Genomic DNA, 12,319 nt, shown 5'->3' with positions numbered 1-12,319 from the left:
TTATTAAATTAAATAGCTGTTTTATTGACCGAAATCCTGTAGTCATGATATTAATATAAACATTAAATTATTTTCTATACAATTAACAGAATATACAAATGAATATAAATAAAAAGATATTTTAATAGTTAATTTTTAGTATTTATCACTTAAATAGTACTTCTTTCATCAGTGGTAGCAATATCATGTGTTTTCATGTGCTGATTTACGCCAGTTTTATGTTTAAACGTTTTACCACACAATTTACAAGCATAATTTCGTACATCTTCATGAACAACCTTATGCTGCTTGAGGGCTCTCTTTGTGATGAATGCTTTATTGCATATATCGCATATATGCGGGCGTATATTCATATGAGAATTCATGTGATCATCGTGGCGCATTTTCGAATAAAATCCTTGAGAGCAAATTTTGCATGTATGTAAATAACGTTTTTCGTGTCGTCTACGATGGTTACTTAAAGTTTGTAGGAATCGAAATGAATCCCCACACATTTCGCAGCAATAGGGTTTATCACCGGTATGAATACGCATGTGCAATCTTAAATTGGTATAATTAACGAACTTCTTGCCACATTCTTTACATATGTAATTTAGATCCTCGAAGTGACGTTTCGCATGACTTGTGTAAACATTAACTCGTTTGAATGTTTTATTGCATTGGGAACATGAAAAAGGCATTGAACCATCATGCGTAGATGTATGTATTTTAAAATGTAATGGACTTATAGATTCACCACCACACACAGAACACTTCAAGGGAGGAACATGATCATACAGAAACATCAAACATTCGTAATAATCATTATTAGGCTGATCGACATTATCGGATTTGCTTGATTTTTTATTATTCAATATTCGTCGTTTCTCTCTTGAAAAGTTATTATGAATTGTACGTAAATATAATTCCAATTCATTTTCATTAATTTTTATATTCATATTTGTTTCCACCTGTTTCAGCATTTCCAGTATACTTTCATGTCGTTTATTTTTACAATGGTTCTCAATTAGATTGGAATTCCAAAGATGTGGTAAACATCTGTATATATTCAAAATCTGAACAATTTGATCTGGCATCAAATTGGCCTGATTTACACCTATAATCTCCAGTGAAAAATTTTCTAAATAAGGTTTAATAAAGTTTAACTGTGTAAGATACCAAGGCTTTACATACATTTGCCTTTTGCTCTCATCTTTCTCTTGCGCTCTGTGTAAATCATCTTGATATTTTCGATACAAATGCACAATAACCGCAGACACTTGACTTCCATTAATATTTATGTTATGATTTGAATGAAGATCTTGAGCAATTTCCACCATATATTCTCGTCTTTTTAATTTATTTCCATAGTATGGCATAGTTTTGTTCCATAATTGGGGTTGATCCTTAAAGGCTGCAATTAAAACGGTAACGTTTTCTTCTGATTTCATAAAATTGCTGACAAAAGACGATGATACACCATTTGTATTAGAAGGTTTTTGTATGACCTGGAAAATAATATACAATTAATAAATAACACTATACAACAAAATCAAATTTTTTCCAAAATTACAAGGTCCGACCAATAAATTTTGATAGAGGAGACAAAAAAAAAGTCACGTGTATCGGCGTTTTGAAAGTTTTCATCTGAATTTCATTTGAGGACGGGTTAAAGTTTCCCAACTCTGGCACATTCTTATTGTTAATCTTCATAAGAAACCATATGATCCTTACATTTTAGGTATAAAATGTGTTCCACAAAGTTATGTAAAATGTTACGGAGAATATTTTTGTAGAATATGTTAACCCTCTAAATCCTCAAGGCATGGGTCTTTTTTGTCCTTCTTTTAAAAAAGTGCAAAAACTACCATTAAAACGGATTATTAATTATACGTGAAATAAAATTCTTTTTAAATGCGAAATTAACCCTATGCTCTCTTTTGTTGTGTCTTATTTCTGACTTTCTGGTTGAATTTTCCGTTTTGGTGTATTCAGGGACTTATAGTAAAATTTTACGGATAATATTTTTGCGCAACATTTAACCCCTTAAATCCCTGTTGTAATGGTGTTTTTTTGCTCATTTTTAAAAGGACAAAAAAGACACATGCCTTGAGGATTTAGAGGGTTAACATATTATACAAAAATATTCTCCGTAACATTTTACATAACTTTGCTGAACATATTTTATACCTAAAATGTAAGGATCACATTGTTTCTTATGACGATTAACAATAAGAATGTGCCAGAGTTGGGAAACTTTAACGTGTCCTCAAATGAAATTCAGATGTAAACTTTGAAAACACCGATTCACGTGTCTTTTTTTTTGTCTCCCCTATCAAAATTTATTGGTCAGACCTCGTAATTTTTTTTGGTGTTGTATAGTGTAATGAAACATTAGCGGTATTCACAATCTTGTGTAAATGGTCTAGCATCATTGCAAATGCAAAATTATACGGTAATCCAATAACAAAATACACACAAAAACCTATACGATTTTGCATTTGCAATGACGCAAGATCATTTCCACAAGATTGTGAATACCGCTATTATTTTATTATTAATTTATTTGCATCCTTTTAGAGCACCTTGAATATTTCGAATATAAATTTGGATTTTCGAAAATGTAATAATTTTTTTTTTTTTTATTTTGAACTTACTTCAACCTCTTCCGGCTCAGTATTTTGAGATTCACATTCTTCTTGACTGCTTATAGAGGTTTCACCTTCCTCGACATACTCTTCTTCATCTTGATCTAGATATCTTGTGTCATCAAAGTATGATGAACTTTCAAATGCAAGGCTTTTACTTTCATCGAAGTGACTAGGCTCTATTTTAATAATGGATTTTTCAGTATCGGCTTCATTTTTGATAACAATTAATGGATCCTCCTAAATAAAAATATATTTTTGTTATTTTTCCACTATACTTGGCATCGATTTAGTGTAAGACGTACAGCTTCCCTAAAAGACGAGTCACATTTTTTTCGAATATCACTTTCTAATGCCATTTTATTTATTGAAGGATTTTATATATTCCCTATGAATATCACATATTTTCAAGTACCACTAACCAATATTTATAGCTCGAATTGTCCACTTATTGCTTACTTACATCTAGGTCATAAATAAGTTGAGAAGTCTCTTGATAATTTGCGTGGCAACGCTAGTTAAATATACGACAGATATTTTTTCCATTTCCATACAGAGATTTTTTACTTGGCCAAGAACTATAGGACATTGTATATCAACCAAATCAAGATGATTAACAACCAATTTATATGAAAATCTTTGGAGTCCAATTTTCAATGAAATATGTGTAGTATGTAACAGTTCACAATACTACAATTTATATTTAAAATAAATAAAAAAAACGGATTAATCTAAGACATAGACCATGACAATTAAAAGCTGCCCGAAGATAGTGATACCTTTTTCAATCAGACTTAAAAAAAAATGGATGTTTTTAAGTTTATCAGAGGAATTCTACGTTGTCCCAATTGTTGCATCAAAAGGATTTTGTGGTCGACTTTCTTTTATAAAACTAGCCTGTGCTACAAACGTGATACTGCAGTCTTTACTAACTACATTATGTGTTGGCTAGAGATTTGAGAGAAGACTTTTATCCCTATTTTCAACGTGTCCTGGATAGATTAATATGTTTGCTAAATAGTCACGATGCTAACCAATTGGAGTGGCCTTTTAGTGTGTTTCGCTTATTTATTTATGGTTCTTAAGCATTATTTGAAACGCAATATAGGCTTTGTCTTCAATTGTATACCACCCTTGCTGGACGAGAGACGCTATGAAGAACGTGTTACCAATTATGCCGTTTGTCATTTAATGCTCGGGATGTTCGTGATTATGGCAAGTTCCTGGAGTTTATATTGACAACTATAGAGCGTGAAAAAGCTGATAGTGTGCAGGGATGTGGGAGTTTATTGAGATAAAGCGCGGCGTAAAGGGACAATTCAATTGCATTGCCGGAGACTTTGCAGTTTATTTTAGAATCTTTGGTGGCGGATAAGAAGATAAAACCACAACAGAGCCAGCTGTTGAATGATATAGTGGAATATCGTCAAATATTCTACTGTATTATTCATCATAGCATGTATCTGACAGTTGTCCCAATGAAATTGTCTCTCAAATCTTATTAAGAGATTACACAAACGGTTGTACATTCGTAAAATTCTTATTCGTGATTTAAACAGCTTTGTGATTTATTTGCAGATATTTTGAACAATTTTTAATTTTTTTGTTAAAAATAAATGTGAACCTTTTTTATTTTACTATTAATTGGCAATTTTAATAATCACTTGTTGAACTTTTAAAAAACATTTACTTTATTCGAATCGGTTAAATATTTTTTGAATCATAATCAAATGTATTTTCAGCTGTATGAGGTACGGACAATTGTTTGAGACAGTGTATATGTATATACATATAATAAACAACAGAAACAGCCGAAGTTAATTACAAGTAGAAATGTATCCCACTAGTTTAAATTTTAAGTCGTTTTTAGTTGGTGAAAATACGTAACTCTAGAGGCACTCGGTTTCAATGGCATGAACCACTGACAAAGAAAGACCTAGCAAATGTTGATCTTAGAATTCTGGAGAAATTCTGGCACTTTATTTACTTGTAAAGCATACGCAAATTACGGAATTTCCACAAAATATGAAGTACGGTGCCTATGTCGAATATTGTAAACAAATCATACAATTGCATTAACATATCATCTTAATCTTTAACGGAAAAATCTAACAGTACCAGATATAACTTCAAAACCATACATAAGATGACATATCAAAATCGCATGTGCTAGTTTCATCCTCACATGAAGGGCAAACAAATATTTTATTTTATATATTTTATTAATTTATTTCATTTATTCAGTATAAAGCCCAAAAAGCCAATGCGAATTCCAAATTCTACCTGAAAAGAATCAATATGATTATTAAAACGCAGTTTCTTATCAAGAACAATAGCTTAGCATTTGTGGTGATCTACAAAAAGAACAAAAAGTTAGTTATTACCTCTGAATATAAGAGGAAAGGAGTATATTGAGTAGATTCCATTATAAATTAAACATAAGTGGATCTTTACAGAACATTGAGGGACTGCAGAGTGGAGAAAAAGACTTTCTGACACAACATTGTTAACAATAATAATTTTCGAAATGGGCATTTTCCCTGAATGGTCTACCAGGATCGAAAAATAAAATGTTGATAATCATCGTGTTTTAGTTCCATGTTTTTATAATAGAATGGTTTCATAGCATATCCCAGCTGTTTTATTTGAGAAATTTGGGCTGGAAACTGGAAAATTTTATATTTTCTTTTTAAGCTAGTTCTAAACTTTAGAATCTAAACTTTAGATTCTAAAGGCATTTTTATATTTAATTATTTTACATGTAAAAAAAATATTATGTTTGCACACTTTCTTCAAATTCACTCTATTAAAATAAATTAAGAAGAGAAAGGTGTAAATAAATAAGTAAATTTTTTTCATAAAGAATGCATTTATTTTCTTAGCACGTAACAGAATGATGCATTTCATCTTCTGTGATTTTCTGTGACTCATAATAACTTTCTGAGTCGATCTGAAACGATGTTCGTCCGTCCGTCTAGCTGGCTGTCCATGTAAGCCTTTTGCGCAAAGTACATGTCGCAATTTTTAAGATATTTCGATAAAATTTGGTACATATAATTTTTTCGACCCAAGAAGGAAGCCTATTGAAACTGTCTGAAATCGGTCCATTATTTCACATAGCCTCCATACAAATATACGTACGAAATTGTACTTTATCGGTCATATATGTTTAATTTGTATAGGTATATAAACAAATATCGTTCCAAATAAGTTTTATATATACCGAATTCATGTCACCAAATTTTATTATGATCGGTCCATACTTAGTCATAGCTCCCATATAAGACCCACTTTAACGTGCATAAATCTCCTAAAAATATTGGTACACACATAAAATTCAACATAAATAACTTTCATAAAGACAAATCACATGACCTAATTTCATGGTGATCGGTCATAGCACCCATAACATCCGAAAATCACTCATTCGTGACCCCAGGGAATGCCCATATACAAGCTAAATATTTTTTTTTTTTTTGAAAATTCATTGAATTAAACGAATTGGTTAAGTCCATGGATATTCAGAAGAAATATTTAAGTCATTACGAAATGGATATTGTTATTCAGAGACTTTATTGGATAACGAACTTATCATTTGATTCATGCTCAACTACATTTGATAATGCAGAAAGTATTGAAATAGGTTTGATAATATTGTACCTTGTTTGCGAATTTGTTAAATTTTCAATGAATTGTATTTAAGAACCACCCTAATGAGCATATACATATTGCTGTGTATATATGTATGTAAATATTATGATTTTACCATTTGGGCATTTGTATTTTCCAATTTAACTGGTGGCTCTTCTTCACATCCCATTGGCTCATTTACCACTTCGCATTCATTGATTTGTTCTTTGAAGTTCTTTTTGGCTTCAACTGTTTTCTTACAAGTGTCATCCAAGTGAAATATGAATGACTCCAGCAGCAGGTAAATTTCTTTACATTGTATACATCGCAGGATGTATGGATCCGGGAAACTCTTTTGAGATTTCAGAATTTCGCCACATTTAATGTAGCCAACTGAATTTGGCATTTCTTGTGCTATTGTTTGCATTTTTGTTTTTATTTATTACAATATTTGTTACAATTGTAAATAATTATTCACTATGTACACTACTCATCGAACCAAACAAAAATATACTTATGTATATTTTTAATGGGGTATGTTCAGTAATGTTTTTATTTGTTTACAGTACGTAAAGCTAATTTACCTACCACATATCAATCAGGAATGGAAAATTCCAATTAATTCAAAATTGTCAATAGGTACTATGTATTATCTGAAATATTTTAAAATTTGGGCAATATGTGTGTATTTGTGATTATAATTAAAAAATACCTTTTAGAAAATATACATATGTATGTATATTTGGATTTCATTAAGTCCTTAGTGCAAAAATATATTTAAATTTTGTTGGTACTTCCATTACTGGCTTCGCCCTGGACATAGGGTTCTATAAGTCGATTGTTCTAACAATCGACTTTTTGCTGAAAAAAGTCGAAAAGTCGAAATCGACATTTTGGTCGGAAAAAAGTCGAACAATCGATTATGTTATCTCAAAAGTCGAAAAAAGTTGAATAGTCGATAAAAGTCGAAAATAGTCGATAAAAGTCGAAAAAAGTCCAATAGTCGATAAAAGTCGAAAATAGTCGATAAAAGTCGACTTTTTAGAATGTTAAAAAAAATATTTAATTGCAACATTATACTAAAACTATTGCAATTTGGTACACTTGCATTTTTTGTAGTGTATGCTAATATAAATAATAAATAAATGTTTATAAATTAAAGCTTTTTTCTACACAACATTATTCTAACTATTATCGCCTTGATAAATTTCATTTTTATTGCTAAACATTACAAAAGGCGCATCAATAAATGTAGAAACTATGTATTTGTTAAAAGAAATGGTAAAAAGTTGAAAATAGTCGGAGTCAAAAAAGTCGATTTAACTAAAAAGTCGAAAGTCGACTTTTATAAATTACCAAAAGTCGAAAGTTCGAAAAGTCGAAAAGTCGACTTTTTAAAAAACGAAAAAAGTAGAAAGTTCGAAAAGTCGACCTTTTAAAAAACGGAAAAAGTCGAAAGGTCGAAAAGTCGACTTTTTGTTTCAGCTATAGAACCCTAATTCTAGTGTTACGATGTGCGTACACTGAACCAAATTTCTTATGAAAATATCCGTTGATGTTTTTATTCAATAGCAAACATATTTGTGCACATTTGTTTTGATCAGTGCAAAGAGAATAAAACTAGTGTAAAAGAAAAAAACCCGCACACAGCCTTTACCAAGGCGAATTTATACAAGGTGGAGTCAGTCAAACAGCTGAAAACAATTTATAGTTTACATAACTAATTAAAACCCTATCTATTCAATTATCTACACTATATTAAGTTTAAATACTTATTTGTTTAATTTTTCATTTTGGTTTTTTGACATTTGTTAAGACCAATCGTTGTTTTTGTAGAACTGACACCACCTTGTATGAACTAGCCTTGGGCCAAGGCGAATTTATACAAGGTGGAGTCAGTCAAACAGCTGATAATTTTTTTTTTTGGTTTTAACAGTTGTCAAAGCTTGTTTTTATATTTAAATATCTACATATTCTAATCATATTAACAAAATATTTATTTTTTACATAAATAAGTAAAGCCCTCACTATACAATTATCTACACTACATTAAGTTTTAATACAAATTTGTTTATTTTTTCATTTTTGTTTTTTGACATTTGTTAAGACCAATTGTTGTATTTGTAGAACTGATAGCACCTTGTATAAATTCGCCTTGCCTTGGGTTTCCTTTGCTAGTTTTTATGCCATGTTTCCACGGCAGTCTGAATTACTTAATAGGGTTCTATAGCTGAAACAAAAAGTCGACTTTTCGACATTTCGACTTTTTCCGTTTTTTAAAAAGTCGACTTTTCGAACTTTCGACTTTTGGTAGTTTATGAAAAGTCGACTTTTCGAACTTTCGACTTTTTTCGACTTTCCGACTATTTTCGACTTTTTACCAATTCTTGTAAAAAATACATGGTTTCTACATTTATTGATGCGCCTTTTGTAATGTTTAGCAATAAAAATTAAATTTATCAAGGCGATAATAGTTAGAATAATGTTGTAAGAATTTTGTGTAGAAAAAAGCTTTATTTTATAAACATTTATTTATTATTTACATATATTAGCATACACTACAAAAAATGCAAGTGCAATATTTTTTTTAACAATCTAAAAAGTCGACTTTTATCGACTATTTTCGACTATTCGACTTTTGAGATAACATAATCGATTGTTCGCCTTTTTTCCGACCAAAAAGTCGATTTCGACTTTTCGACCTTTTTCAGGAAATAGTCGATTCTTCGAACAATCGACTTATAGAACCCAAAGTAAATTAATAAAGTAGCGACAGTACTACAACAAATACAACATTTACAAAAACCACAAGCAATTTTGTTTTTGGTTTAAGGTCTGAGCTGTCAAAGTTGCCTGTTGTTGTTTTTGCTTTTGGGCTTGTTGTATTTTTCGCCACAACAACCACAAGTGAATTGACAGTTCAGACCAAAGTAAAAAAAATAGTCAGCTGTTCTACTGAGTCTACTTTATTAATTTACTTTGATAGAACCCTATTACTTAATGCCATGTTTCCACGGCAGTCTGAATTACTTAATTCGCGTTTTGAATTCAAATATAACGATTTTAAGGGCTGATTTAAAAGTAGCATAATGCTTTCAAATAACAGTGCTGTAATGGCAGACTGTAACATATCTGTGGGCATTGTTAAATAAAAGCTTTCAGTTGATTTGATCGTAAGTTGGCAACGCTGTATTCGAATATTCAGTTAAAGAACATTGTAGAAAGTACACCACATATGGCGTATGATCTAGAATATTCGAACTTTGACAGTTAAAGAGCTTTCTAGATGGTAATGCAGTGTTATAAGTAGTGGCAGAGGTTGCTGTCGTGAGGGAGTTGTTCAGAGACGCTTTACGAAGAAACATCATCTAAGTGCCTTAAAGTGTGTTGTGTTTTTTTCAAGTAAATTCGTGTACATTATAAATTGTGTCTGTAATTCTGAGAATTTATAAACGTGTATAAAAAAAACATTGAGTGGCTATTTAATTCTGTTGTTGTTGTACATTTTAAAGAAATAAAGAGTTGTTACAATTTTCAAACTACTAAACGGCTTTTATTTGCAATCAAAAGTATCCGGTTTATTTAAAGGAAATAAACTAACGTTTTGAAAAGGTTAAAACGTAACAATATTTTAAAAGAAAACCTACTACAATGCTCTCTAAAGTTAAAAATTGGGAACATTTATATTTTCAACAGTACAATGACCTCAAACACACAGTCCATGACGTCCGAATATGGACAGTGCATCATGTTCCCCACATTCTCCCGACTCCTCCTCAATCACCTGACATGAATCCCATAGAACATCTGTGGGAAAAATTGGGCGAACGTGTAGGAATGCACCATATTATTAGTAAGACTCAACTTAAAGAAGTCCTGTTACAAGAATTGGAGCAGACGTCACCAAAAATTGGTCGATTCAATGCCAAGATGATTAAAAGAAGTCATTAAAAAGATAGCCTACTCAACAAAATATTAAACTATTTAAAAAAACTATTTTCCTATTAAAAATTAGAAACTGTGTGAATATTTTTGTCCCCTTAAAATCGAACTTCGAAACATTTGTTAATTTTTTTTCTGATATGTGCCAACTTATGTTTAGTTTTTCCATATATTTCAATAAGTTATATGTAAATAAATATTTTTTGAAACCCGTACGAAAGTTGTAGGCTTCTTTTAAAAAATATGGAAGATTAAGATAAATCTGTATGTATGCTATGTGAATATTTAAGTCCGGCACTGTATATATACAGATTGCGGGTTAGAGAGCATGTATCAGAATTTGTTTTAAAATTTATGGGTTTTACATTTGATTGATTCAAGAATTTTGTTACCATTTTACAAAATTATCAGGAGAAATTGTCCAAAATATATAGCTGATAACTTTAAATTTTCTAGATCATTGAGGAATTCAGATATTTTCTCAGATTGCCTCTGCCGTATATGAAAGGTCATTCCAAGGGAGGGTATCTGAAGTATGGAATACGCTTCCCAGGGAATTAAAATCTGTTTCTTATTCTGATGAGACTTTTAAGAAAAAACTAATTAATTATTTGAAAGAAATATGTAATCCTTGAATATATATTTTTTTGCATTAACAACTTTGTTATAGCTACATTTAAAAAGTATTATTATTATTATTTTGTATTAATTTATATTAAAAATGTTTATACAAGGTGGCGCAAAAGTAAACTTCCGATGTTTTTTGGCTGTAATTAAAAAAAAATTAAAAACTTTGATTCTTTTTGTGGATTATTTTTATTTGGTCTTTTAATTTTTTTTACATCATGTTGAGAATATGATGTCATGTAAATGGCCGTCGCCACAGTTGATTGTCATTTGAGCATTTGATTGTCATTGGCATTTTCCATCAATTTGGCCAAAACTTCCGGCGATAGGTCCTCACATTCTTGACGGATATTGTCTTTAAGAGCTGCAAGAGTCTGAGGCTGTTGACATAAACCAGCGACTTCAAAAAGCCCCACAAAAAGAAGTCTGGAGCGGTCAAATCAGGCAATCTTGCTGGCCAGTGCAAATCGCCAAAACGGGAGATTAGGCGCCCGGGAAATGCATCCTTCAGCATATCGGTTGTGGCACGTGCAGTGTGTGCCGTTGCACCGTCCTGTTGGAACCACATGTTTTCCAATCCCAATTCATCAAGTTGCGGCAAAAAGAACTCGTTGATCATTGCTCTGTAGCGTTCACCATTCACAGTAACCGTTTGGCCCGCGACGTCTTCGAAGAAAAAAGGTCCGCACAATCGCAAAATTTATAGCATTTTCTGATAGGAGGATTAGTTTTGCGCCACCTTGTATATGTACATATTATTTTGTCATAATTAAAATCATTTTTATAATTTTAAAAGTATTATTGTTGTTGAGTATAATATAAGCCATATTTGGCCCAATGGGCTTTGTTTTGAATTTATGAAAAGAAATAAATAAGCCAAAGTACCCTTACTGCTAAATTACCGCGTTCTTTAACTTGTAACTGATGCGAATCGGTAGGAAATTTTGGTTTATACTAAAAAAAATCAATGATTTTTGCGAAATACTTTTTGTTGATCGCAAAATAATGTGCAAGTCAGGGTTTCGATATTCAGCTCTAGCAATATATTTCTTACATATGACTATGCAATAAATATGAAATTATCTCATTTCATCACAATCAGCTAATATAAATATTCATACTGTTCGTTCGTATTACTATTAAAATTGCAATGCTAATCTGCAATTTTTAGTAGCAAACACAATCCATTGCATATTAAAATTGTAAAAAATACCATTTTCGGGATTTTCGCTTAAATTTTTAGGAATTGTGGGATTCCTTTTAACCTTTTGAAAAGTTTTTTTACACTTTGTAATTTGGAATGACAAATTTAAAAAACGTTGAAAATTTCATTGAGTTTTGCTAATAAATAAAGATTTTATTACAGATTACATATTTATTGAGTTTCTAAAACTAAAATTTTTATCAAAATTTTAATTGGATTGCAAATACATATTAGGAACAATTTGATCAACATTTATTCCGAACATTTTTTTTTTCTTGTTTAGATATTT

General features: G+C 30.8%; 1 protein-coding gene across 1 annotated transcript; it reads right to left on the bottom strand.

Moving 5' to 3' along the window:
* LOC135958121 (zinc finger protein 135-like) lies at nucleotides 1–6,736 on the bottom strand. Its single transcript, XM_065508986.1, has 3 exons — nucleotides 6,394–6,736; nucleotides 2,637–2,867; nucleotides 1–1,487 (listed from the first exon to the last, which is right to left on the bottom strand). The coding sequence occupies exons 1-3, from the start codon at nucleotides 6,682–6,684 to the stop codon at nucleotides 150–152; spliced, it is 1,860 nt and encodes a 619-aa protein (XP_065365058.1). The 5' UTR covers nucleotides 6,685–6,736; the 3' UTR covers nucleotides 1–149.
* Nucleotides 6,737–12,319: the final 5,583 nt, after the last annotated feature.

Source organism: Calliphora vicina, chromosome 4, assembly GCF_958450345.1.
Source record: "Calliphora vicina chromosome 4, idCalVici1.1, whole genome shotgun sequence".
Classification (NCBI taxonomy): Eukaryota; Metazoa; Arthropoda; class Insecta; order Diptera; family Calliphoridae; genus Calliphora; species Calliphora vicina.
This window is presented reverse-complemented; position numbering and strand designations above follow the sequence as displayed.

What these genes read in the sequence shown, in the direction of transcription:
- LOC135958121 (XM_065508986.1), bottom strand. Translation starts at nt 6,684, where the DNA reads ATGCAAACAATAGCACAAGAAATGCCAAATTCAGTTGGCTACATTAAA. An exon ending in AAAATACAAATGCCCAAATG is followed by an intron (nt 2,868 to 6,393) that starts GTAAAATCATAA and finishes ATTTTTATTTAG; the next exon opens with GAGGATCCATTAATTGTTAT. An exon ending in CTGAGCCGGAAGAGGTTGAA is followed by an intron (nt 1,488 to 2,636) that starts GTAAGTTCAAAA and finishes ATTATTTTCCAG; the next exon opens with GTCATACAAAAACCTTCTAA.